The sequence below is a fragment of the Phoxinus phoxinus genome (assembly GCF_949152265.1).
Source record: "Phoxinus phoxinus genome assembly, chromosome: 15".
NCBI classification, from domain to species: Eukaryota; Metazoa; Chordata; class Actinopteri; order Cypriniformes; family Leuciscidae; genus Phoxinus; species Phoxinus phoxinus.
This window is the reverse complement of record NC_136890.1, coordinates 24,136,913-24,163,861: the sequence shown is the minus strand read 5'-3', so window position 1 is coordinate 24,163,861 and position 26,949 is coordinate 24,136,913. Positions and strand designations below refer to the sequence as shown.

The 26,949-nt window shown below is 38.6% G+C and overlaps 1 protein-coding gene across 7 annotated transcripts in view; it reads left to right on the top strand.

Annotated features, from left to right (window-relative positions):
* nfic (nuclear factor I/C) overlaps nucleotides 1-26,949 on the top strand; it is a 108,004-nt gene that overhangs the window by 10,882 nt on the left and 70,173 nt on the right. For all 7 annotated transcript variants that reach the window (XM_079636922.1, XM_079636923.1, XM_079636925.1 and 4 more), the window contains exon 2: nucleotides 25,093-25,624. In XM_079636922.1, the coding sequence (XP_079493048.1) occupies nucleotides 25,093-25,624 (532 nt within the window). The remainder of the gene's footprint in view (nucleotides 1-25,092; nucleotides 25,625-26,949) is intronic.

Sequence of the window (26,949 nt, the reverse complement as noted above, 5' to 3'; positions counted from 1 at the left end):
TTAAATTTGTTTTTGAGCAAAGACACTCCCTTGTTAAAACATTGTCCATCTTTTCACTTAGAAATGTACATGTTAATAATAATACTAGTACAAATCGTAAAAGTAATACAGCTTGAAATTTGTTGCAGTTTTGCCTTTGCATATGAGAAAAAGATTTTGTGAGGAGAAAAGTTTTTAAAAAAAAGTTTTCGGGAAGAAAGTTCTGACAGCCATACTTTCTGACAGACATAACGGCAGTTCATTAAACCTGTCGATTTGACACTGAAAATATGTAAATAGCAGCTGCTTTTGTAAAGGTCTAACTTTTTGTTGACAGTTTATCTTTCGGCTCGTAGTTAATATAAAATTTTATTTTAATAACATGCTTTGGAAACCTTAATTGGAATTTGGGCTTTTAAGTCACACAAATATGTATTGTACTTTTCAGCTTTTAGCGAATGTGTTCAAACAGGTAACAGTACAATTACACGCCTCACCCTCCAGCGCTTGAATTTATTATTAAATAATTAGATGGGGCTATGTTTCACTGCTCAGTTTGTTTTTTGATTCTGACAGACAGACGCTTGTTTCAGTATTTTGGATTAGCAAACTCTTTATATTCTGTCTAAGCATGAAGTAACCATAATCCACTTTAGCAGTTGTGTAACTTTACTAAATGTAGTTTTAGTGAATTATAAACTATCATGCACAGCTGTAAAATCTTAAAACTTGTTTAAAAAAAATAGTTTGCTCTACCTGAGCACTTACAAAACACATTTGATCTGCAGGTTGCAATAAATATTTAGGAAGGAAATAATCTCTGCTACTTTACAGATCCAGTTTGTGTAAGTTGTATTGAGAGCCAGGCCTTGGTTTTCTCTGTAACCGCTCGGCGTGTCCACTGCCTCTTTGTTGTTGCTGATAGGATAATGTAATGTAGCAGCCTGCAGCGTTCGAGGGAGAGCGCGCAGTGTGCACAGAGGTTCTGGCCGTAGTCTGAGTGAGTGTGTTGGGCTGAGAGAGAGAGAGCGAGAGGGACAGATGAGGCGTGTGCCAGACTCCACCGCAGTCCCGCTGGCAGCCAGAGGGGCCTTTCGCTCAGAGCTTCGTTGCACACAGACACTTCACAAAAAAGTTTTAAGCTCCGAACCTGTTCCGTATGCTATAATTTATAACAATTCTGTCTGCAGTAAGCACCATCCGCCTCAAACTTTAGATCTGGTGAAGAAATAAAAAATGTTGACGGACGTGTGTTTTTACTTTTACGATTCGAGATATAATAATTTGTACGTTTTAAATGCTTTTTTTCTTTTGCATTATTTTAGATTCATATTTTAGGTCATTGTGAGGCTGAACAAAGGTCAGTAGGTCACAGTTCAGTGCATGAAGGAAATGCTAATTGTTAAAAACTAAAAAGCGTTGAGCCTATTTCTTTCTTTCTTTTTATTATTAATCCAAGAGATACTGATCAAATGTATTTAGTTTGGACAGACCCAGTTTGGAGCGTATTTGCCAACAGTGTAGAGTAGTATTAGTGGGAGATCTGAGAGGCTCTATTCCCCTGAGCTGGCAACATGCTGTCCTGCCCCCATTCCTCATCGATTCATTCCTTTAGAGCCGCAATTAGTCCCCCCCGGGAAAGAAGAGGAGGGCCGATCCAAGCGTCGAGACTTTCTGAGACACTCTCACTTGACTGCGCTGACTGACAAAATATTATACATCTGAAAATGTGCTGACAATAAGACTTGCTCTGCGTTGCATTTTAGATTTCATATTTCCGTGCAAGATATTCTAGAACGGAGAGCCTTGTTCTTCCATTTGGGCTTGAAATGACTCATAAACGTTTTGTTCTCTAAATGAACGCACACATGGTTTATTTATTTTCACAATTCATATCAGTATATAAGTTTTGCTCATCATTCCTTGTTACATGTGCATGGGAAGCCAGTCTCTAACCAGGATCTGATTTAATGAGCACTGAAATGTTTTCCATGGTCGGGCACTTTGTGTTTGAAGTGTCGTTTTTGGGCTCTCAAATGCCCCAGAACACCCCCGTGGTGTAATCCACTGGTCCTCTCTCAGTCCGCATGTCTGTGTGCGCATGCCCGCCTGAGGGTTTTTTTTCGTCAGGAGAGTGTTTGCTCTTTCGCTCGGCTCAGAAATGCATGCCCCACTTTCGTCTGACAGCCCTGAGTGGCACAGTCATGGTCGCGTCCCAGCGCAGCAGCTCCCAATGTGCCCGTTAACAGATTAATTAAGCTGTTTTGATCACCCACTCTTCCTCGCTTGCCATCCGGCCTTCATTTATCGCAACTTTTTTAGACATTCGGCTGCTTATTTGTGTCAGGGAGCGTTTTGGAAAAAAGGGTCAGAATCTTAAGTGGAGCATTAGCTTTCATGTGTTGATCCTAGTGGCTGATATTCATTAGAGGACATCGAGGAGATTTTTAGGGGAGGGGAGGGGAGAGGAGAGGAGGGGAGTCGGGGACAAAGAGTAGCCTCAGTTATAAAGGCCCGAGCTCTTGGCATGAGTAGAGGACTTCATGTGGCCAGAGCTGGAGATGTCTGTGGAAGGTTGGCTGCGTTTCATATCACACCCAGGTTCCTCTGCGGGGAGAATGGTGAGCAACCCTAAATATTTACTCTATGAAGATGTGTTTGGATTCCACCTGAGCCCGCAGCCTCGCTCTCTCATCCATGCCAGTGTATTGCAGCAGAAGAGAAGTTTATTTTTGTTGTTTTCTAGATGAGATGTGGTCCAACGAGTGCCTGAATCACCCTCTGGAGTCTCGTTTTTTAAATGAGCCTTACAAAAAACAGCTCAGAGAGTAGCTTAATCAACCGTGCAAAGACAAAATACGCTTTATTCCGCTCCGCAAGTACCTCTGTGTTGGAAGAGATCTTATAATTCATGGTTCGAGTCAGTCAGAATGCTGTTACCTGACAATAAAACGTTTTTTTTTTTTTTTTTTTTACTCTGCAGATGTTTAAATCTATTCTTTATATTTTCTGTATGATCCGGGTTCAGATGCTGGCGGATCCGCTGCTTTGTCTCCAGCAGGGAGAGAGTTTTGTCTTCTGCCCTAGGGTTTGAAGTCACAGTAGTAGGTCATTTTGAGAAGAACCTCCGCTCTTGGCAGAGTCGGCTCTGCTGGGAAGGCTTTAAGAAATGTTTCCAACTGGAAGGCGATCAAGAAGAGCAGTGCTGGCGTGGCAGGGTGCAGCGGGCTGTTTATTTAAAAGATCTCGAAATCTACCTCTGCTTCTCCACTACTGTGCCTGTGTTTTTCTAGTCACACATTTGTTCGCCGGATTTGATTTTTGCCACAAGCCTGACACTTGATTGCATTCTTTGGTTATGTCTGAATATCCCAATATTCAGGAATACTTTGCATTGTGCGTTCTTTTTGAATTGTAGATTAAAGTCATCTGTTCTGCAAAGTAGTTCGCTCTGAAACAAATACTTAATTATATATTATATATATATATATATTAAAAAGTCATATTATATATATATATTTTTCATTTATACTATACTTTTTAAAATATAATATATATATATATATATATATATATATATTATATAAATGACAAATATATTTAAAATGATCATTTAATTTATTTAATATATAAAAATAATATAACATTTTTTTTATTGGCAATAAAATAGTTCTGCAATGTAGTTTTACCCATAATTAGATTTGCATTCTTTGCAATTATTGCACTTTTTTTTTATTTATGAAAATGTTTGCTTTCTTCAACATACTCTGTATTTGAGTCTGAACAGATGCGGAGGGACTTTTTTGGCTGTCTCTTTCTTGCCTGCTTGCACCAGTGCTGCAGGGACCTCACTGTGTATGATTTACAGCTCTCCGCTGCTCTCCAGAGCCGCTGTTGGAACTCTGCGCGATACGATTCCCTTGTTTGTGACGATGCAAGAAAATGAATTATGAATATTGGATAGACTTGCTCCTTTTGATTGCATATCACTTATGCAGAATTGCCATTGAGAGCTCTGTGCCTTTGGTTCAGCTGGCCTTTGAATGATATGACACTGTGTTTATTGTAGGAATAATGTATGTTTTCTCTGCATTTTCTGGTGCAGAAATATTTGCAGACATATATCCAGACAAACGCTTTTAATGGCCGAGAACAGAGTTATTGAGCATCATTAACTTAAGTGCCCTTAAAGAAATGTTTTTCTTTTGTTTTCCCACACTTACCCATTTGTATTGTAAGTCTTGAGAAATGGATTAAATAGTACTATAATGGCTCTGTGCCTCATGTTCCAGAACGTTTGCCGCATGTTGACTGGAAGCACAGACGCACTGGACGCATTCCTCATACCATAATCCATCAGGAGGATCTTCTGTGTTTCAAATGGTTTGAAAGGGTTGTTGAGCAAGCTTTCACCCTCTTTCAATGTGTATAACTAAGTGTGTGTGTGCCTGCACCGCAGCTGGAGGAAGATGCCGCAGATCTTGTGGTGTAATGGAGACTCTCCAATACTGCAAGATAAGCGACTTGGTTTTTTGTGTGCATTGAATGAAAAGACCAGGATCCCTGTGGCCTTGCGTAGAGCTGGGCTTTTAGATCTTGTTCCTTTCCCAGCATGGAGTTCTCTAAAATCAGAAAGATTTCATTCTGATAGAGGAGACCTATCTTTACAGATTGAGCATATAGCTCAATAGTTAATTAATATGTGTGTGTGGTGGGTTGAGGGGGCGGTAGATGACAGAATCTGTTGTGTTATTTTACAGGGAGTTGATGTATCCTCCCTGATGGGCTTTCAAGTTCTCAGCCAAGACAATAATGAGAATGTTTATCGCTGCACGTGCACGTATGCTCTGCCTCTCTTATTGACAGCTCTGATTCATGCGTCCGCCCACTCATTCTGAGCTGCAGGTTAAGACACCTTCTTCAGGAAAAAGGATGATCCAGATCCTGATATATTAAGAAAGCCTTGCAAACCGAATCCATAAGGTATGCCGCTGGGGTTCTGACGCATTGTTCATTGTTCCGCTGACATGCGATTGAATAATGACCTGTGGTGATGCATTTAATTTTGTTTTGCAGGAACTTGAAATAGAATGAAACTTGTGGCATTCTTGCTTTCTCAATTACACTCTCGTGTTGAACCACCATCGCCTTATCTCAGCGCTGAGAGCTCCTAAAAGTCTTCAGTTCTGATTTTGTGAGATAACGTTTCTCAATGTGTCTGAGTGACAAAACACGAGAATCTGTTTGTGATTCTTGTGTGAAAGTTAAGTATCACCAAGAGCTTTTTTGGACGTGAATGCGGTGAATTACGCTGTATAAATTCATAAATAGCTGTCATCACTGAGAAACCTGGTGTCCAGAAACAAAACAAAGAGAGACAGATAGATGGGGAAAGTTGTATGAAAAGCCCACTGGACTTTGTGGCATTGGCAACATTGGAAACTCTCTCTCTATCATTCTCTCTGGACCCAAAATCATGTTCTAGGCACGCAGCCCAGATATGAGTTAAAATCTTTGTGCTTCTCCAACAAAGAAATATTAAAGTCAAATCATAGGTAAATTATTTCCCGCTCTTGCACTTTGGGACGCAGTGACATCAATTTGTTATTTTGATAAAGGGCAGGAGCTGCTTTAAAACACACCAGAGCAACACTTCATCACAATCTGAGGGCTGGGTTGGAGAAAAGAATGTAGCTGCATGGGATCATTTCGAGGAAGGATAAAGGAGAAAGAAAGCTTTTGTATTGGTGGTGTGCTGGAGGATTGGTAAGACTAAGGGCAGAAGTTCTGACCGGCAATTAAGGCTTTACGACATAGCAGGGCTCTACGCTAACTTTTTTCCCAAGGAGTACATGTGCTCCTAAATGAAAAAATTTAGGAGCACACAAAGAAATTTAGGAGCACAGTACAAAAAAGTTTTTTTTTTTTAAATTCGTTTATTAAACAAATGAACAAATTTCATGCATATACTGTGTGTGCAAAATTGGTATATCAGTTGTCCAGTTGCTTTTATATGTTGGCCGTCTGGAACGCTTGGAGTCATTTTTAACTATTGTACCAATATTTTCTTTCCAGTTTTTACCTCACTTGACTCTCTCACTTAAAATCCAGCAGTTCCCGCACATTCCCACACTATTTCAGTGATTGGCTTATTGGTTGCGAATCGTCGCTCTCATTTGCATAAAGTTAAGCGCGTCATCATGCTATTTTCACACATTGTCTATGTGTTCACATCGCGCAGTCGCGACGCTGTCACGTCCTCTTGCTCTTTTATATACTGTCTATGTTGCTCAGTTCCATGTGAAATCAATGGGATGCTTTGCTTCATCACGCTGTTGTTCAGTGTATTGAGAACAGCCCGTCACTCGCACACTAGGGCTGCACGATATTGGAAAAAAATTACATTGCGATATTTTTTTCCCCAACGATATTGCGATATTGAGAGCCATAACTCCAGGCTAAAGACAATAATTACCATTCCATGATATTAATAATTTCACTAATAAGCAAGCTTCATTACAAGTGACAAAAAAGGTCACTTAATATTTTATTCCAAAATTAGAACATTTCTGTAAACACAAAAGCAGAACACATTTTTAAATAAAACAGCAGCTTTAGGCTACACCAACCCCCTGATTGGTTTACAACAATATAACTTAAAATAAATATATTTTTTATAAAACAACTTAAGCATTTTGGTTCACATTCTTTTAAGTCAACTTTTCTTAGCCAAAGTGCCAAAGTAAAACTGTTGATGTTGGTCATCATAATCATATGAAATAAACAAAATGATATAAAACTTTAATATATTTTGTATTAAATCTTCTAAACAGATTAGAGAACATGTTTCTGTAAACAGAAAAGCCGAACACATTTAAACAGCAGCTTTACACCATAACACCTGTCAGCGTCGCCGCTCCCATCAAGAGCTGAGGGGGCACCAAAAAAATAGCCTAATGAAAAATCAATAATTCTAATGCCGATATTATTTCAGTATAGAAATACAGACATCCCAAGTCTCCCGGAAGTTCCGGGAGTCTCCCGCATATTGATAGCGGCTGATGCCCATAGACAGTAGGCTATATAAGCTGATGCCCGCGAATTAGTTAAAATCTCCGGAATCTAGAGCGAGCGCGCCCGCGAGACAGAGACTGTGCTCCAAACCGCGCAACGCGTGCACGGCAGAGAGAGCAAGAGACCGCGCGCGTGCCTCATGGAGCGCGTTTAATATCTCCCGCTGGTGCTATTGTGCTACTACCCTTCACATCGCATGTTCCGACGATGTGACTATCGCTCACTCGCACATCGCGATGTCGATGTTAAAATCGAATATCGTTCAGCCCTATCGCACACTGTGCTCGTAAATTATTTTTCAAGTTCGCACATAACTATTTTTAGGCGCAAATGCGAGTGAAACACTCGCACTGTAGAGCCCTGCATAGCCAAAAATTTATTTTCAGTGACGTATCTCCATAAAAGTGTAGTGATATGTCATTATTCAGTATGCTGTCAGGCCCCACGTAGAACTTATGAGTACAGGCATATTGAATAAAAAAATTTTCCCGGTAAAATCTGATAATATCCTTTCAAATGCCCTGAAGGTCCCAATTTGTTATCGTTTTTTAATAATTTTCAGTTAATCTAACCGCCTCTGTGAGAGACCATCTGTTTATCTCTGCTTTGTCTCGTTGCAGATGTTGAAGTCCATTCTCTTGAAGTGCTCTTTGGCCTCTTTCTCAGGTGTGAGGTGTCTCTGTGCATGTGCGTTTTATTTCTGCCTCACACATATAACAGATACAAAAGAATCAAAGGTGTCAAAGCTAAAACTGGTGGCAAGCTATAGGCCTCATATATATATATGTGTGTGTGTGTGTGGGTGTGTGTGTTTGCACACTACAGGCCTAGACAGATATCTCTATGAATTAGGATCTGAGCCAAACAGAGCAGTGCTGGGAAAGCAAGAGGACACGTCAACACTTGGCTATGACCTAATATGACTCTGGCTTGCTACATGGCAAAAGTGGGGCAGTCGTTTTTCTAAGCAGCTCGTGCACTGATCAACGTGCCAGTTTAGTGATAATGCTTAATTAGTTGGTTTATTATTCATTTGCATTTAAAAATGGGTTATGCGCTGTTCTTTTTGTAAATAGCACTCAGCTCTTCAAGAAATGTAGCTATGGCAATGTCATTTACATTTATGCATTTAGCATAGACCAGAGCAACAAATTGGTACAACACAATGCCAGGTTTCTTTTTCTTCTTCTTAATATGATTCTTATTTGTTGACACAACAGTTGTTGCTTGTTTTGTAATAATCTTCGGTTTCTAAAGCATACAGTATTTGAGCATTCTTAGTATAACACTGGTTGAGAAAGAATATATGAATGAAAAGCTTTTGCAAAAGTAAATGATTTATAATGAAAAGCGAAAATAATGAAAGTTCAAGGTTTTCGGGCGATTCGAGTTTGTTGAATGCAATTATTTGTTGCATGTTAAAGTATTTTCTAAAGAAACAGAAAGTTTGGACCGGACATATTGTCAGACTTGCCCCTTTTTTTATAAATGAATAGAATTATTAAATATAATTAAATAATTGTACTTTTATTATATTTAAATGCATGTAAATAAATAGTTTTATCAAATATATTAAATATTATTTGATTAAATATACTATTAACGATCCTTTTATTAAATGTATCCTTTAATTAGTTGTCACAGCCATGGTTGTAAATAGTATTGGGGGAAAGACATTGTTATTTAGCCTAAGTCAATATCTGATCTAAGCTAACACGCGTGGACTAAAAGCCACAAACACTCATTTTGATTTGATGAGGTCTTGACAAATTTAAGGAGATATTTTAAAGAGCCTCTTTTAAGACACATTATCTGTGAAAAGAAGACAGTCACTTTTGCCTAGTCTGAGTGTGGAAATTACATTTTGTACAGCTTGTAGGACGCATTGTTCTCCAGTCCTCGACGCTCACAGAGGAAGATGAGAGTTTTTAGTGCAGGCTTTGTTCTTGAGCTCTGTACGGGGCCCTGTTGTGGCATGACTCGGATTATGGAGATTAGCAGGCTAGCTGGTTATGTAATTGAATGTAACCGTGAGGAGAGTGAGGTAGAGAAAAAGAAAGCCTGAGTGAGAGAGGTGTATAGAGAGAAGGGGAGAGCAAACACTTTACCTTCATCCTACCTTTTTTTTTTTTTTTTGAGTGGTGCAAGGTCAGAAAAGGTTCAGGCAGGTTTTGACATCCTCTCGCTCTTTGTTGTTTGGGGGGAAGCACTGGCTTCAAGAGTTCATGCACTTTCAGAGCCCCAGTCAAAGTTTCTGCATGCTTCAGAAATTATTCTCGCCTTACTTCTGAGAGAGAACTGAGGAGTCTCAAAATCAGTAGCACTGAGGACAATTTAAGTTCACCTCAGAATTCACCTCAGAAAACCTTTCAGAATTCATTTGCACAGCACCGGTTTCTGCCAAATATCAAGTCACACATAAAGTGAATTATTGATTAGCTTTTACATGTTTTATGTGGAAATGTTGAACTGAAATGCGAATAAAAATGTGTAGAACTTTTCCTATTGATGCATTTAGGTCTTTAGAGATTTTACAGACATTCACATTGACGGCGTAGTAGAGCTTGCAGATCAAATTCTAAATTGAATGTTAATCTTTTTTTTTATTGTTTACGTTATTTGTACTAATCGTTATTTGTAACCATTCTCTAATTTCTCGGTAAAATGAAATCAGAGCGTTCTGTTCAACTACCATGAAGTTGTCTGCATGATGTAATGGCAAAACCAGGTCAAACTGTCCTTTTCAAACAAATTATCCCAAATTTTGACTCTTTTAAAGTGGGAACAAATTATTGGAGTGTATTGTGACTAATGGCCACTATTTCGGGGAATGGCGGTGAATAGAGTGTTTGCAAAAGGCATGATTATTTACTTGCTAGTGGCACTTTTTACCCAAACTGGAGACAGTTGAAACGGTCACATGTTTCTGTGAATGAAGTTTGCTGTTCAGTGAAGGCAGTATGAGAACAAAGACGGATATTATGCTGCCTTCATGTGCTGTCGGAATTATCGTAAATACTAGTAGTTTCCTTAAAATGAAGTCCTCAAATACTCAAGTCGTATTCACTGCTGGGAAACTCTTAGATAATTTTGAGTCCAGAGTTTCAGTTGAGTGTGCCACAAATTTGCTGGTGTGACTGGTATTCTTTATTCGTTTTTTCCACAACAGCTAAAACATCTTGTCTTGTCATTAAAGTAGTGCATATTTACATGAATAACCATTTGAATCATAGTGTGTTTTAGACAGCGAAAATAGCATGTACAATATTTGACCGAAACCTCACCAGAAAGTTGACTATCTTGATTCCTTGGTGAATGTATTACTTACTGTGGGTATCTTTATTAATTGGAAGAGGTAGTCAATACAAGAACAATGAATGGTCTCAGGCTCTGACTGAAGGCCTATTTGAGATGTGCCCGTTGTATATCAGACAAATCGACTCCTTTCTTTGCGATGACATGAAGTGAAAACACACACTTTAACCTGTTCACCTCTACCGGAGGAGCCAAACTAGGCTGAATTAGAGTTAACTAGCCTGAAATTTAGTTCTGACTCTTAAATAATTGAAATGATCTGTAACTGACCCTTTTTTGGGCTGATCAATTATTCATACTGCTTGGAAGTAGATTTAATTTGATTTGGGATATTTAGATCTGATCTTATCCCATGGTACACTGAGACCAAAAGATTCAGCGGGTGAGGGAAGACCCAGTTCATTTTCCCAGGATTAGAACCGTGCTGTCAGAAAATGAGCCGAAGCCTCAGCTAAATTCAATTACAGGGCTAATGTAATTAAACCCACAGAGAGAAAGACAATGAGCCCTGCTCTGTTTTGGTCATCTTGTATCTAAGACCCTGCAGACCGACCGAAGGCCCCATCACAACCTTCCCTACTTCTGTCATCATTTCCTTAAGTCAAAACACCGGTTTTCTTTTAACTTAGTGCCTTTTTCCATTGTTATTGATTCTGACAAGACCATGGGGTGCATCCCATTTGGCCAATTGACCTATCACTAAGCTCTGCGTCCTTTTGTTACTGTTGTTAGCACGCAGACAAGCTTTTACAGTAAAATATATTCATGATAAAAATGCAAGGGAGATTATTCTTGAATGGGTTAAAAGAAGGATGTGTGACACTGTAAAGCATTTTAACTGCTTCTGTTAAATAATTGAATTATGCAATAGTGTTATTTAAAAAACTGTGGTGACTGCAAAAGTGTTTTACTGATGTTATGTATGTTCATTTGGAAATGAGGGCTGACAAATAGATTTATCCATGGTGTGCAATTCTCTAGATTTATTTAAAGTTTTGAAAAAAGGGCCAAAGAAAAAATAAAACCTGTGATGAGTATTCCCTCGGAGTAAAAAAAAAATAAAAAAATTGGCTTAAAACTATCCAAACACACAGGACTACCACACAGACTCACAAAAGGTTATCTGGTAATGTGGCTGCCATTAATGTTCTTAAAGGGATAGTTCACCCAAAAATGAAAATTTGCTGTTATTTTACTCTCAGGCCATCCAAGATATAGGTTTCTTCTTCTTCAGTAGAACAGTAAAGAATATTTTTAGCTGATGCTGTGGCCCTTGCGGATTCATATAATGTCAACGGCTACCGTCACTTTGGGAGTCAAAGAAACATACAGGCAAAACAAAATGAATACCTGTGGCTCCTCCTGACGATACATTGAGGTCTTATGAAACAAAACGATCGGTCTGTGCAAGGAACCAAACATAATTTACAACATTACCTGTAATTCACACAGCCTCTGCAAACGGTCCTGGAGCACAAGCTTCCTGTCACATAATGACGTACGTATGCGCGGGACCTCAAACGCCAAAGTCAATCCTCCCAATTGAGATTGCGCAGTTAATCTTAATTTTTTATATAGGTTGTGGCATCCAGGATAAGCACAAGTATGTACCATTTTGATGAACAATACATCACTCACTCTCTGTTGTAAACAAACACAGCGTCACTTCATGTGTGAGTTTGCTCCCATGCATACGTTATTATGTGACAGGAATCTTGTGCTCCAGGACCGTTTCCAAAGGCTGTGGATTACAGGTAATAATGTCGTAAATAATGTTTCTTGCACAGACCCAACGTTTTGTTTCATAACATAACACCTCAATGTATTGTCAGGAGCACAGGTATTGATTCAGTAGATGTTTTTACTCTCAAAGTGACGGTAGCCGTTGACATATATGAATCACCAAGGACCACGGTTTCAGCTAAAAATCTTCTGAAGGGGTGGACTTTAAGTCACTGGGGTCATTTAACGTGTTGTGTGCTTCTCTCAAAAACAAGGAGAGAGCACGTTCCAATGAACATACACATCATTCTATAACTACCTAAATCTCATAAGCTTGAAGAAATCTTTCCAGTCGTTTAATATTTAGAAGGATAAATATTGATTAATAACTTGATTACCAACCACTTAAAGGTGCATTAAGCAACTTTTCATGTTAAAAAATACCCGTTTTTGAACCCATACATGCTTAAACAATTGCCTGATGGGCTGAATGAGCCCTTCTCTGATCACTGAGATTGTCTCTATAATCCTGTAAAGTAAAATAAATAACAGGGATTCGGGCCGAATTTTAGACTGGGCGTGACGTCATGCGCGTTCACGGCGCGCTCACATAGCTATGTCTGGCAGGTTTGTGTATTCGCCGGCATTCTCCGTAGAAGATGGATTGTAAGAGACCTGCTTGTAGTTCATTTCAAACACCAACGCAAACTCCACGTAAGATAAAAAAAAGAAAACTTTTGTCTAGTGCGTGCACATCTCTGGCTGCAGTTTCGCTTGCCGCCAGAGGTGGCATAGTTCTGCAAAAACTCAGAAAGTTGCTCTATGTACCTTTAATGTATGAAAATGTAAATGTGTTAAATAACAAACAAGCATGTTCTTTTTTACTTTTCAGATCTGAAAGTTTTTTGTATTGCTGCACATTGCCCCATTCTGAAGCGTTTGAGTTTCTCTAAGCTACATATGCTCAAGCTTGGTTGTCCTATACTCATCCATTATTAATATAGCTTGTAAATGCTGAGCTATTGTTTTTCTATTGTTCTGTTGTTTTATGATTGGAAAATGTAAATTCAGCAGGTTTGCCTATAGATCTGGCTTTTATTCGAAAGGTGAATATTTGATTTTGGACTGAGGCTGTGGTATGCTGTAGAACTGGTCTATCTTTTTCGTAATAATTCACCTTGAGTAGCAATATTAGTATGAAAAATTATCAAATCATCTTCACTGCGACATGTTTTTCATTGAATTTAAATATTAAGCAGTTGGATCAGCCAGTTGGATATTATTGGATGAATAGTACTGTTCTTTTCCATTTTATTGGTTTTAGCACAATTTGCTATATTGTGCATCCATAGTTTATTCAATGCACACTTACTGGCCATTATTGTCAACATTACAGAAGAGAGGTCAGTGAAAGCTTTCCGGGTTTAAATGAAAGTGTGTGATGATCAGATGAGCGAAACAGCTGGATTATAGTATCCAAATACAGTGTGTATTTAAACTGTGGGATTAAGGTTGCATGGCAGTCACTGAGCGCCGTGTCTAGGTTTTACACCACTATCAGCCTGATTGAAAACGAATAAGCGATTCAGACTGAAGCTCTGTGATTGGCCGTACTTAACGGTAACAGTTGGTTCAGGTTTGCATCCAGTTCAGTAGTATGCACTTGAACTGAGAGAGGTGTGGTTGGCTTTTTGTAGAGATATAGAGGCCTATGTGCACTACTGTGCTGCCTTCCTTTTCTAGATAAAAATACAACTTTTTTCATGCAGGTAGCCTAAATCTTTGCCGTGACATGATTTTTTGCAAATTTCAGTTCAATATTGTTTTTACTAATTTCAATTTAAATTCTGCATCCTGCTTAATTCAACTTTGTCGCTAGTAAATTAGCAATGCAAAGGCCCTGAAAAAACATTAACACTAAAAATTGTGTGCCTTCAAGGTGTGTCACTTTGGATAAAAGTGTCATCCAAAAGCATATATGTTTATGTAATTGTAGGTAAATAATGAAAGTAAGTGATGCATTTAATGTCTTTTTTAATGTCCACCACATCTGTGGAAAACAGAAACACAATTTGACTAAAGAGATGTTTGTATCTATTTTCTATTGATCATGGCAGCAGTTATTCATCAAATGATGACCAACTGATGGAGAAGAGCGTTATAACCGGGCATATATCCAGATGGCTGGTGTAGACGAGCACACTTACGGCAGTTTAAAGAGCTGATTCAGGTATCTGAATCACAGTGGTGCAGCGATGCTTTACAGATTTTGGCGCCGTAACCTGATTTGCATAAATCATTTAGTGAATTGGCCGCTAGTGAATCATTGCAGACAGTGCAACAAAATGGCACTATCAACGGGCACAACATTCTTACTTAATCTTTGAACCTGTAATCAAAGTTAAGCTAAACCCAGAGAAAGTCTGCACTATGTTGCAGCAATCTAATCAGTCTAATCTAAAACACCGGATGCATTTTTGATGTTGGTTGTTGTAGTAGATTTGTCAAGCAGGTGCAGGTTGATGCTTTCATATGTCTGACTAGAGTATCCCGGGGTCATGACCTTTGTAAACTGGCTATTGAGAGCGAATGGAAGCAAGAGCCGAGCTTAAGCTAGTCTCAGCGGTCAGCCAGTAGGGACCCGTTTGTTGAGGGAGGGAGAGCGAGAGCGAGAGACATTCAGAGTCATGCAAAGATTGGGTCTGTAGTTGGGTGACCCAGCTATTCTCTTTAATCCTCGATTATGGATGCCTATTGTTATGGCATGCAAAGGTCATAGCTCAAGTGGAGTGGGTGCATTGCATTTTCCAAACAGCTTGCTGCTCTAATTTACCCTATGAGTCTGGAAAACTCTTGATGCTGGAATCACTGCTCAAACTGTCAATTAATGCCAAATGTAATTGCTTTGCCATTCACAAATTAAACATTTAATTTTAAAGTATTTCAAAACATTTAAACACTTTAAAATTAAATATTTAATTTGTGAATGGCAAAGCAATTACATTTGGCATTAATTGAACTAAAGTTATACCTTGCTAAGATAAGCATATTTAAATATTTCTGTAAGAATGAACTGGAAAAAACTGGAAGAAGGAAATTACCATTTGAACTCACTCTTGAACGCCATTTAAGACGAAAGTCACCTTAGAATGCATCTCTTCGCTCTGGTTAAACTTTGCAATTCATTTGAGAATCGCATGCGTTCTGAACCGTGGTGTCTGGTCCGTACAGATCAACTACGATCTCTATACTTGACATCGCACTTCGCAGATGCGCACATGGCATTATCGATGCCAAAATGATATATCGTGCAGCCCTATGGCGGAATACAAGTTGCATTGATTGGCACTCAGACGAGAGCTTTGTGTGGCTTTGTGATTCATTGCGCAAATCAATTCTGGGAAGGCACAGCTGTTTCCCAGGAGCACGGTTATGCCCCAGTCTTTTCTAGCCGTCCCTAATGATCAAACAGCATAAGAACAGACTGCGGCCTGTGTGTTTGTTAGGGAGTGTTTGGGCTTGGAGTCACTGGGCTGTTTGTGTTTGCGGTCCTGGGGTCAGCATGTATGCTAAGACGATGAAGCTGCAGCTCTCCCTTCCTCTAAAAGTGTGAATGGGTGGAGCGAAGGAATGAGCTGTGTTCACCAGACTATACAGTGGACAGGAAGACAAAGTAGATTATTAATAACTGCTGGCATATTTGTTTGAAGAGGGTATTTAACAGCAACAATAGTGATTGATGAACATGTCACTCTGTGTCTTATTGTGCATAATTCATCACTTCATGTTATTCTGAAGAAAAATGGTTTGTTTTTTAATCTTCATGATCATTTTTCTCTGCCTCGGAAATGACTTTTACAGATGGCATAATCAAGGCTGCATGAATGCTGAAAAATGCTGTTATCATAGGCCCCTTTTTTCATGATTTAGTCAATTCCTATGGATAAAATAAAGTCTTATCCAATAGTTTATTTTCCACTAAATGTTATATTTCACTTTGGAAATAGGCCTTTACCTCATTAAAGAAGTTAAAAGCATTGCAAATGACGTTTCTTGTCATATTTAAAAGTAGGAAATGCTACTTTAAAACCCATGTGCTTCTCTGTTAAACAATAGATTACATGTGAAAGGGTATTTATCCCCTAGAAAAGAGATGAGATGAGAAAATAAACTGTACAAGTAGAGGTACAACAAGCAAAATTTCTGTATAAAGTCAATGTCAACTGTCATTCTCAACCCATTTTACTTCCATAATGTGACATGTATTTCCAAGTGAAAGAGGATATTCAGTGAGAAGAAATGTAGAGCAGGGCTTGATTTTATTCAATGGGAATTGATCGGATGTTACGTACCAGAATGGAACTGTCTCTAAATAGCTATTTGTGTATTGGTCAACATTATCTAGTAGCCCACGCTGCATTACCAAGTAATGTCAGTGGAAAAGAGAAGTCATTTCGTAGGACGAGCAAGTCATTGATGAAAGATTAATTGCAAACATTTTTTTCCCCCTTTCTATAACATGCACAGATGAATCGTTCATAAAAAAAGATCAGGAACGTGCATTGAAGGTACACGGCGTCAGTTTTGATTTTATGTTGACTTTAATCAGAGAAGAAGAGGAAACTGCATTGGGCCTCATGCATGAAACAAGCAGAACAGTGTAAATAATTTGTAAAATCATTCTTACAGTACGTAAATTGAATGCAGCAATTTACATGAGAATGGTATTATGATAGATTTAGCCTACGTAGAAATTCATTCTGCTCATGTGTAATGAATTAGGCCAAAAAAGGAAAAATGCAGAGAGATTTCTCTCTGAAATGAAAATCAAATATTGCTTGATAATTTCAGGGAAAGTAGTTGACCTTTTGCGCAGCATCACAGAAAGGCTGTAGTTTGTGTGTGCGTGGTAACACCTTTCAGAGCTTCGTTTCTTTGTTCACAGTGATCTTGTCCTCAGTCATTTAGAAACCAGGAAACTTGGGGACATTTTCACAACTGGCAACCCCTTCTGCAAATGAACCAAGCAACTGCTGAGTGGAAAATACCATACGACTGAATTCTTCGCACGCACAATCATACTTTCGTGTTTCGTGAGCCCCAATCTCTACTAAAATCAGGGTACTGTAAGATGTTTGAAGTTAGTCAGGTTGCTTTCTGGATAGGAAAGGCCTAGCGATAAACTCTTTGGCACTTTTATTGAAAGAGACGACATTTTCCCATGTTTTAAAGGGACTGTTCACCGAAAAATTAAAATGTTGTCATCATTTACTCACCCACCTCATGTTGTTCCAATCATGTATGAGTTTCTTTCTTCTGTTGAACACAAAAGAAGATATATTGAAGAATATGGGTAACCAAACAGTTGATAGGCCCCATTGACTTTCATAGTATATCTTTTTTCCTACTTTGAAAGTCAATAGGTGCCATCAACTGTTTGGTTACTAACATTCTTCAAAATATATATTTTTGAGTTCAACAGAAGAAAGAAACTCATACAGGTTTGGAACAACTTGAGGGGTGAGTAAGTATTAAATTTTTTGGGTGAACTATCCCTTTAAATTATGTTTTTAATTGAAGGCTTGCAGTTGTCCCCCCCCCCCCCCCCACTCCCCTCATTCTATCAGACACATGAGGAACAAAGACTTGAATATCTAGTGATTGTGAGACACCTTTTGTTGCAAAGAATGAATCATGAATATAATTATGCTGGTCCATCTTTGTTTAAAATCTTAAGTAAACAAACCTTCTCCTTGTTCCAACATTGGGAGGTTCATGGCATTTCAGATGCTAGTGAAACAGGTGCTTTTAGCTGTCATGGGAACATGAACCATGTGACTTCATCCTATGATAGAAAGTCACATGCGTCTTTTGGAGTATGCTTTAGAGGAGATACATTTTTGTTTCCCCCCATTGTCCATTGTGCTTATGAAATTAAATTTCTTTAATTTCTTTTTGCTCCATATTATCATATGATCTTTGTTTTCAGTAGTTCATTTCTCCTCATAAATTCAATTAGATCAGACTGATTTAAGGGGAAGTATTAATTTATTGTAATTTAATTTAAATATATATTTTTAGATACCATACCATATGATCTCTGGTCACCATATTAATAACTTTTTTTTTTTTTGCTGTTAACTTGTAGAAATAAGTTTACTTTTAAGTCCTGGAGTGTGATAAATTAAAAATCTATATACATATACATATTTAAAAAATAAGGCAGTATTATTAAAAACTACTAGAAATTTGGGCTGTTAATTTATACAAAAAAAATAAAAAAAAATAAATTAAATGAAATGCTGATTGATTAACTTTAGAAGGATTTATTTTCATATAATTGACTGGATTGCTGTGGACTGTATTCTGTATGACAGGCTTAAGATGAATCGAGTTTGTTAAAACTGTATGTTTAAGACTCATTGGTCGTTCATACAGGACGTGCTCTTGCACCTCATTTGCACTATTTTTTATTAATTTTTTGCTCACATTCAGACTGGCATCTTTGGCCTCTGCACCGTATGTTGCTGTTTTAACATTTTGCTATTATTGTTTTAAATGAACAGTCCTAGATTTCTACTAGTTTACTCCTAGAAATAAAAATGTCACATTAAATAGAAAGAGCAAACAGTGTAACCCAAATACCACTGCAGCACATTGTCCACACACTGCCTTTCCTCCTGAGAGAGGTTGGTTACCCAGCATCCCCCTCCCTACATTATGATGCTGCGTGGCTGAGGGCTGACTCAGCGATTGTGCAGAAGAGAGAAAGAGAGGGAGGAAAAGAAAGAGGCAGTGTGAGTCACAGAACATCCACTTTGATCCACTCAGCATTCAGAACCTCATCTCCCATCAGCCCACTGGGCACAGAGGAATAACCTACTGCAGTGCTCTGTGTCTTTGATAAGCTCTCAGATGTATCCCACAGTGTTTTAGAAAGGAAGACACACAAAGGACTATAGATATATAACTTGTTGTTATGGTTAAATAGCTAATTCTTCGTAAAGTACATTTCTTTCTTTCAGATTTGCGTGAGACAGTGTGGACTAATACAGTCTTAAAAAATGTAATTTTGGTAGTGGACATAATGTCAAACAGTGATAGCAGAAAACGATCTGAATTTTTATTAAAAAATGTAACCTATTTTTTTCTTCTGTGGAGCACAAGGAGCATTAATATTCAATGGATTATATTCCATGTTTTATGGAAATATTGCTTGACATCCATTGTTTAACGCTTTCATCAAAAGAGCAGCTTGGACATTCTGCTAAATATCACCTTTTGTGTTACTCAGAAGAAAGTCATACTTGTTTTGCAAATGAGGGTAAATGATGACAAAATTAGTATTTTGTAGTGAACTGTTCATTTAAAATAATTGGCGATCACTTAGAGAACCTAAAATTACACTTTCTCTTATACGTTTGTATACATTTTAATAAAAAAATTAAAAAAGTGTAAATTTCCCATTTACTATTCGGCTCAATAGTTTTTAAATTATATTTGCTTGGTGATATTTTAGTGCATATTTTATTGCTGTAAAACTTGTAAAGAAAGGATGCAGGACAATGAAATCCCCAGAATATCTCATTCTAAATGTGTCCCAAACAGAAGCATGCGTACTCTTCCCTGTTTTGTTGTGTCTCTGAAAGAATGTCGAAGTTGAATCCATTACCCAGATCCTAGACGATCCACTTCTCAGCCAGTCAGTAGAAAGAGAAAGAAAGTGCTTTTGGCAACAGCAGTGCAACAGTGCAGGAAGGGTGGGGGGTGAATGTCTGCTGTTAATGCTCAGAGGGCATTCTGGGTAAATTGCAGTGTTACAAAAATTCAAGGCTTACTGGCATTTTCTTTCCCTTGGCACACTGCTTTCTGCACGAGGTGAAAGGTGAATCATAGCAAAGTATGAAAACAGCGTTATTTAATTGATCGCTACATATGGTTTTACTAAAATAGTCGTTTTAAAAGCAGCAGTTATTTTTATTGCTAATGATGTGTCTTGGAAAATCTTCTAATTTTTCAGGATCATAGTCAATCTTCAATTCCCCCGACCACGTAATTTGGGGAAAACTGTCTGGGAAAAGCTCAGCCCGGGACACATGCTTGTGACACGGAGAGTGACCATAGCAACACTTTGTGTGGGTGTGGGTGACCGCAACACCCCAATTTTGTCATCATTTGGATTTCTCCACTCCCTCTCTCATTCCCGTTCTCTCTCTCTTTGTCTGTACTTGGAAAAAGATTTGCGCAAAAGAAAAAAAGAATCACATTCTCTGTTTAAGACATAATAAAGATGGTATCCGAGCAACGGACAGGAATAAAAACACATTTCCCTGAGCTCCGCAATAACAAAATGATTCAATTACTGCATAAATACAGCTGTGTGTGTGTGTATGTGTGTGTGTGTGTGTGTGTGTGTGCGGCTGACAGAGCGAGAGCGGCTGAGTTGGTAGGCCTGGCTTTTTTAGGACACTCCAGTGGTCACCGTTTCCCTCATGCTATCACAGCCGCCCTGCCATCAGCCTCCGTCAGATCAAAGATGCTCAGTTCATCTGCCATAATGAAGCCATTCATCAGCCGTGTTTATCAATAACATTCTCATCCTTAATGTGCACACGAAATGCAGTCAGAGCGCTCTTCTCAGACTGATTGTAGTAAAAACAGAGCATTCCGTTGGAGCGCGTCCAGGCCTAATATGGAAAAAGACAGAGTAGGCAGCAGAGGGAAAGAAGGAAAGAGAGAAATGCAATATGCTTCTCAGTTCTCCACTAAAAGTCTTCATGTTGGTGTTGTAAATAATGCAGCAGTAAAGCGGAGAGTTTCAAAATGTATATTTCCAGGCCGGAGATGTGGCCTTGCGTTCTTATGTGGGTGACACAGGTTCAAGTTGAGCTGATGTTGTTTCTCCTCATCATTGACCATTTATTCTTATCAAGAGCTTGGCTGTATGATGGTATATATTGTGGGATGTGTGTCTGCTGGTAGAAATTATGCTATATATATTGCAGATGTTTTAATGTATGTACACGTTAGCGACACAGAAAGTAATACAAAATTACTACCAAAATAGTCAAGAAGGGGACCAATTTGTAATTAAGAGGTTTCTGTGCATTGTGGCTAGTTATTTGAATTTATTTTTTAAAACTTTCTTTTATGATTTATACAGCTATTTATGCAACTTGCCACATTAATGCAAAATTCAACTGATGTATTGTGACATGTGAATATTTTATCACTTTAACAGCAGCTTTAAATGCGACTCATCTAATCAGAATGACATTTTATTCAGTGTTTTGTTTTTAATTTAAGTGTTACATAATGTGCTGGCAGTTCTTTTAATCATTTATGATTAACCATATTTTCATTTGGGTCAACACGTTTAATTTATTGGGTATTGAACTCACCTGATTATCCAAAATTACCAAGTTTATTTAATGTTCATTAATAATTTTTATATATATATATATTATGTACGGGATAATCCATGGATAGCTGTGCATTAAACATTTTCAATGCACGACGTGGAAGAAAAGAACCACCTGACGCTGACTTGTTTAATGCACAGCTAGTCATAGATTATCCCGCTTATACCATGGTCATTTGCCAGCATTGACAACTTAAAGCTGTTAATGATTTTTGGAGTGCAATATTTGACCGGAAGTGTTAAAATGATGGTTATTTTTTTGTCAGTTACAGCTCGTTAGATCTAGCATTCTGCCTGCTTTGAATCAGACACGGAGATAATGTTGTGCGTGAGATTATATTTATTTGAAGGAATTAGTTTTTGCATTTATTTGAATTATCGAGAGAGAGAGAGATGAGAGATGTGTGTGTGTGAATTACCTGTGTCTGTTCAGCGTCGCTCTCTATTAACAACTAGGAGTTTAATTACTTTAAAACCAGCAATGTTACCCCCTCGTTGCTGGAAAATATAATGTAGCATTTCTGTAGCAAAGCTATTTTATTAATAAAAGTCACAGGGCAGCGTTGATGATAACAGGTTTCTGTGTGTGCGCAGTGCGATCTCCGCTCTCTCTCTGTGTGTGTGTGTGTGTGTGTGTGTGTGTGTGTGTGTGTGTGTGTGTGTGTGTGTGACGTATGATTGCGTGCGCTTAATATAGAACAGTGATCAAACTGACTTGGAACTACCTGTGCATTAAACCATTTTATTGCACACCTTCCAGCCAATCAGAATTGAGTATTCAGACAGACCATGGTATATATATGTATATGTGTACACATTTATTTATTTAGTAATTAACTATTTCTTCAGTTATTTTATATTATTGCAGAAGTGGTCTTTCGTCGTCCTGTGATTTATATATTTGGTTGTGTTCAGGAAACCTGTTTTTTAATTCTGTTTAGCGACACTAGTTAAAATTACACAGGTTCCCAGTCCTATGTGTGCCTTATCCTGGTTCGGGCCTCATCTGACCTGTCTTTTTTTCCAAGGCTTCGGAAAAGGAGAAAATGCCTAACAAATGTTTATTTTTTCTGGAGTGGTTGGTGCGGAAGCTAGAGCAATGAAAGGAGCTCTAAAAAGAAGAAAATCAGCCACACACGTTTGCAGGGAAACGGGCCCATCTCTAATCCCCCACTATTCCTGAAATCACTATTTCCTCCTGGCGTTTCCTTCCTGGAAATTTCCGTTGTTACTGGGTGCAAATTTTGTCCAGACTTCACTGAGCTCTCAAGCCAGAATGTCCGTTTGAGTATTTATTCAACTGATCCAAATTTAGTTTGGAAAACTATTTTGGGTCAAACTATTTTGGACATTAACACAGCTAAATAAAACTAGAAATGTGTTTCTCTAAACACATGCAGTTGAACCTGAGGAGGGTTTAGCAGTTTTTTGGACATCGTATCTTGTGTCTGTTTGTACAGCTTGGTTCTCTGGTTTTTGTCAGCCTAAACTTCCCATATTCTTTCTTTCTTTGTAAATCTTTGTAAAGTTTACTCAGTAACTGTATCAGTTCCGTCTGAGTCGGCTGATTACAGATGTGAGTGTGTACAGTGAGTCTACAGGCCTCTCAACCTTCCAATTATTGCACCCTGTTTGCTTTCAAAAATTGAAATAGCTGGAAATAAAAACATTTTGCCCTGCTGTTGCTATTGGGTTTAAAAAAATATGTTAAGTGTGTTTTTTATTTTCAGCCCATCTCAGCGAGAACGCTCTTAAAAGAGGTTTTATAATGGTTTCAACACAGTTGTGAAGCAGCACAAGGACAGGGCATTCAGTTTTTGTGCTCTCCGTGTCGGAATAAGTTACATATGCAAATTGGGTCCTTTCAAAATGTTGCACTTAAAGAAACTGTATTCTGCTCAAAACATAATTTGTGATTAGATTCAAGGATATTTGGGGCTGTTTGTTTCCCACAACATGCATTGGTAAAATATGCAATGTAATAAACAGAAATGTATCTAAAATCCTCATACAAAATTGTTAATACATTTGTATTTATTTATATTCATCAAGGGAAAAAAGGAAGAAATTATTATAATTATTATTATTTAAAATATTAATAATTATAATAATTCCTTTTTTCCCCTGAAGCAAGTGTATTAACATAGTCTGGGTTGTATTTTCTTTTATCTTAAGTAGAATTGTTCATGGTTGTCATGATTTGTGTCCAACTGTACTATTTTTGAAATGCTATCCTAAATGCATGATTTTGACTAGTTGCATTTATTATTTGCATAAAGCATTGTTCTCCCCCGCTGCTGTCCACGGCCTATCAGAACATGCCGAAGGTTTATTTTCGGAGGAAGGTGTTTAAGGAAAGGGATGTTGTTTAGGTTAGAAGACAGTAAATGTTCTGGCGTTTCAGGAGATGGTTTCTGTGAAGCAGCTGTAGCAGTGTAAGAGCCTTTCGCTGCCGTAAGCTGTAGAACTGGCTTATCGCATGAGATCCACAGCGTGCCGAAGTCACGTCTCATTATGTTCCTTTAAAAACCAGCTCAGTTCTCGCAGCACAACCAGACCGGGGAGCGCTGTGATTTCTCTTTCTTTTTTTCTTAATTTCTCTCTGTTTGAATTACTGCGGCCAAGCAGCCCTTGGCCATCTCTCTCTCTCTCTCTCTCTCTCTCTCTCTCTCTCTCTCTCTCTCTCTCTCTTTCTCTCTCTCTCTCTCTCTCTCTCTCTCTCTCTCTCTCTCTCTCTCTCTGTGGTTGCATTGTGCCTAAGCAGAAGTGACACGCTGGTAACTATGTCATGCTATATTGATGCAACAGCTGACATCATTCAGCTTGATTCTGAGGTTCATTACTTTGCCATAAGCGCAAAACCCTCCTATTGAACAGCTTCATTCGCATGTGGGGATTTTTCTGGCTGATGATTATCACAGAACTGTAAAGCAGCGCTCTCATTATGACTGTTTTATGCACACACATGCACAAATGGCCACGGCAGTGCGCACAGAGCTTCGAGTCTTGTTAATGATAATTGATAGATGCGCATGTTTAATGTTCGGTTGGGGTTTTAGTAACATTTATAGCACGGTCTGGTGCTAGTTTAGGGTTTTAGAAATGGTCAAATATGGAAGTAATTAGTCAGACCAAATGAATGCCGCACTAAACGGTTAAGAGACTGCGGTCTGCGACGTGCCTGGGAGGTACATCTGTGTGTGTTGTTGTTGTTGAAAACTTACCACTGAAAGTGAAAATAGTCAACAAAACATAATTGGATAAATGATGACTGCACATGGGGCTTCGGCAAAAGATGGAGACAATGGAGGACTGTGTGTGCGATAGAAAACTCGACACAATTAACTGTGAAATCTGTTGAATATCATTGAGACTTTTTTTTTTTTTAATTCTCCTGGAATTTACGTTTTCTGTTTTGGTAAACAACAGCGAATGGGAAACAACGCATTTCAATAAATGCGTCAATACAGAAAAGAGCCAAGATGATTCATTTCCTCTTTGTACTCGAATTGAACTGCAGATGTGGCTTTTGCTTGTCAGAAAACACAATGAATAACTCGTCTTTTGCTGTTCTTTTCCAGGATGAATTCCATCCGTTCATCGAGGCGCTGCTGCCGCACGTGCGTGCCTTCGCCTACACCTGGTTCAACCTGCAGGCCCGCAAGCGCAAATACTTCAAAAAGCACGAGAAGCGGATGACCAAGGATGAAGAGCGCGCCGTCAAGGACGAGCTCTTGGGTGAGAAGCCCGAGGTCAAACAGAAGTGGGCGTCACGCCTCCTCGCTAAGCTCCGCAAGGACATCCGGCCGGAGTGTCGGGAGGACTTTGTGCTGTCCATCACAGGGAAGAAGCCTCCGTGTTGCGTCCTCTCGAACCCAGACCAGAAGGGGAAGATGAGGCGCATAGATTGCCTGCGTCAGGCGGATAAGGTCTGGCGTCTGGACCTGGTGATGGTGATTCTGTTCAAGGGCATCCCGCTGGAGAGCACGGACGGGGAACGGCTGGTCAAAGGTGGCCAGTGCTCCAATCCCATTCTCTGCGTCCAGCCCCATCACATCAGCGTGTCCGTCAAAGAGCTGGACCTCTACCTCGCCTACTTTGTGCAGGAGAGAGGTGAGTTTGCACACCTGCTACACTAACATTGGTTTCACGCATGCGATTGTGAACAAATCCTCGCCCATTCAGTACCTGGGGGAGAGGATGGTTCTCAGAACTACGCTTCCGCTGAACCGTGATGACAGTACTGGGAAGTCCTGTCGTGCAAAGGTACAGAGAAAACGTAAGCTTGCGGAGTGGCAGTTTGGTATGTGGCGTAAATCACAGAAAGATGCTCTGGCTCGCTTTTCTGAGAAAGCTGTTGACTCATCATCCTGTGCTGCTTGGTACCAGGAGCGCCAAAATTTGAGTGCAGCTTTGGCTTGCAGGCCACAGAATACACCGTGAGGCACCGCACTAGTCGACTTTTTCAAACCAGAGCCGTGCTGTCAGAATCACAGACGGGAAGTTGCTTTTAATCAGAGAGACAGCAAGGGAGTTTAAGACATAAGCAGAGCCAAACACTGTAAATCATTTAAAATAAGCGGGTCTGTTCTGACAGGCAGGTAGATGTGTTTCAAATTGCTAAATGTTTTTTTGTTGAAATTTTATGACTTTTTAAACTTTTATGAAAGCTGTTGGGATACATGAGCTGATGTACCATTTAACCCTGTATTCATCACCGTTGACCTAAAACGTTTGTCTCTGCTGAAGTATGAAACCATAATAATAATAATAATACAATAAAACAATAATAATTGCAGGTATTCAAAGGATACATATGCAGAGATAAACTTCAAATAAACACAGAATTTCTATATTTTTATGTACACTGTCATTCAAAGCTTTGCAGTCAGTGCGATTTTTCTTTTGAAAGGAATTTATACTTTTATTCAGCAAGGACTCAAGGAATTCAATTAATCAAAAGGGACAGTAAAGACAGACAAATGCTGTTTTTTAAAAATATTTTTATTCAAATAATCATAGGTTTCCACAGAAATATTAAGCTGCACCTGGTTTCTTGAGCACAAAATCAGCATATTAGAATGATTTCTGAAGCATCATGTCACACTGAAGTAATGGCTACTGAAAATTCAGCTTTGCCATCATAGAAATAAATTACTTTTTAGAATGTATACAAAGAGAAAACATTATTTTAAATTTGTAATAATATTTCAAAATATTACTGTTTTTTTACTGTATTTTTTAAATAAATGCAGCCTTGGTTTGCATAAGAAAAATTGTTGCATTGTTTAAAAATTTTTACTTATAAAGCATTTACTGTAATATACTTACAGTTAAATCCTAAAAAGCAACCTTGCACATTGTTTAAAATATATGAATTTAATAAATGTATACATTTAATAATAACTTTAATAAACTGAATGTAAACTTAGTAACTT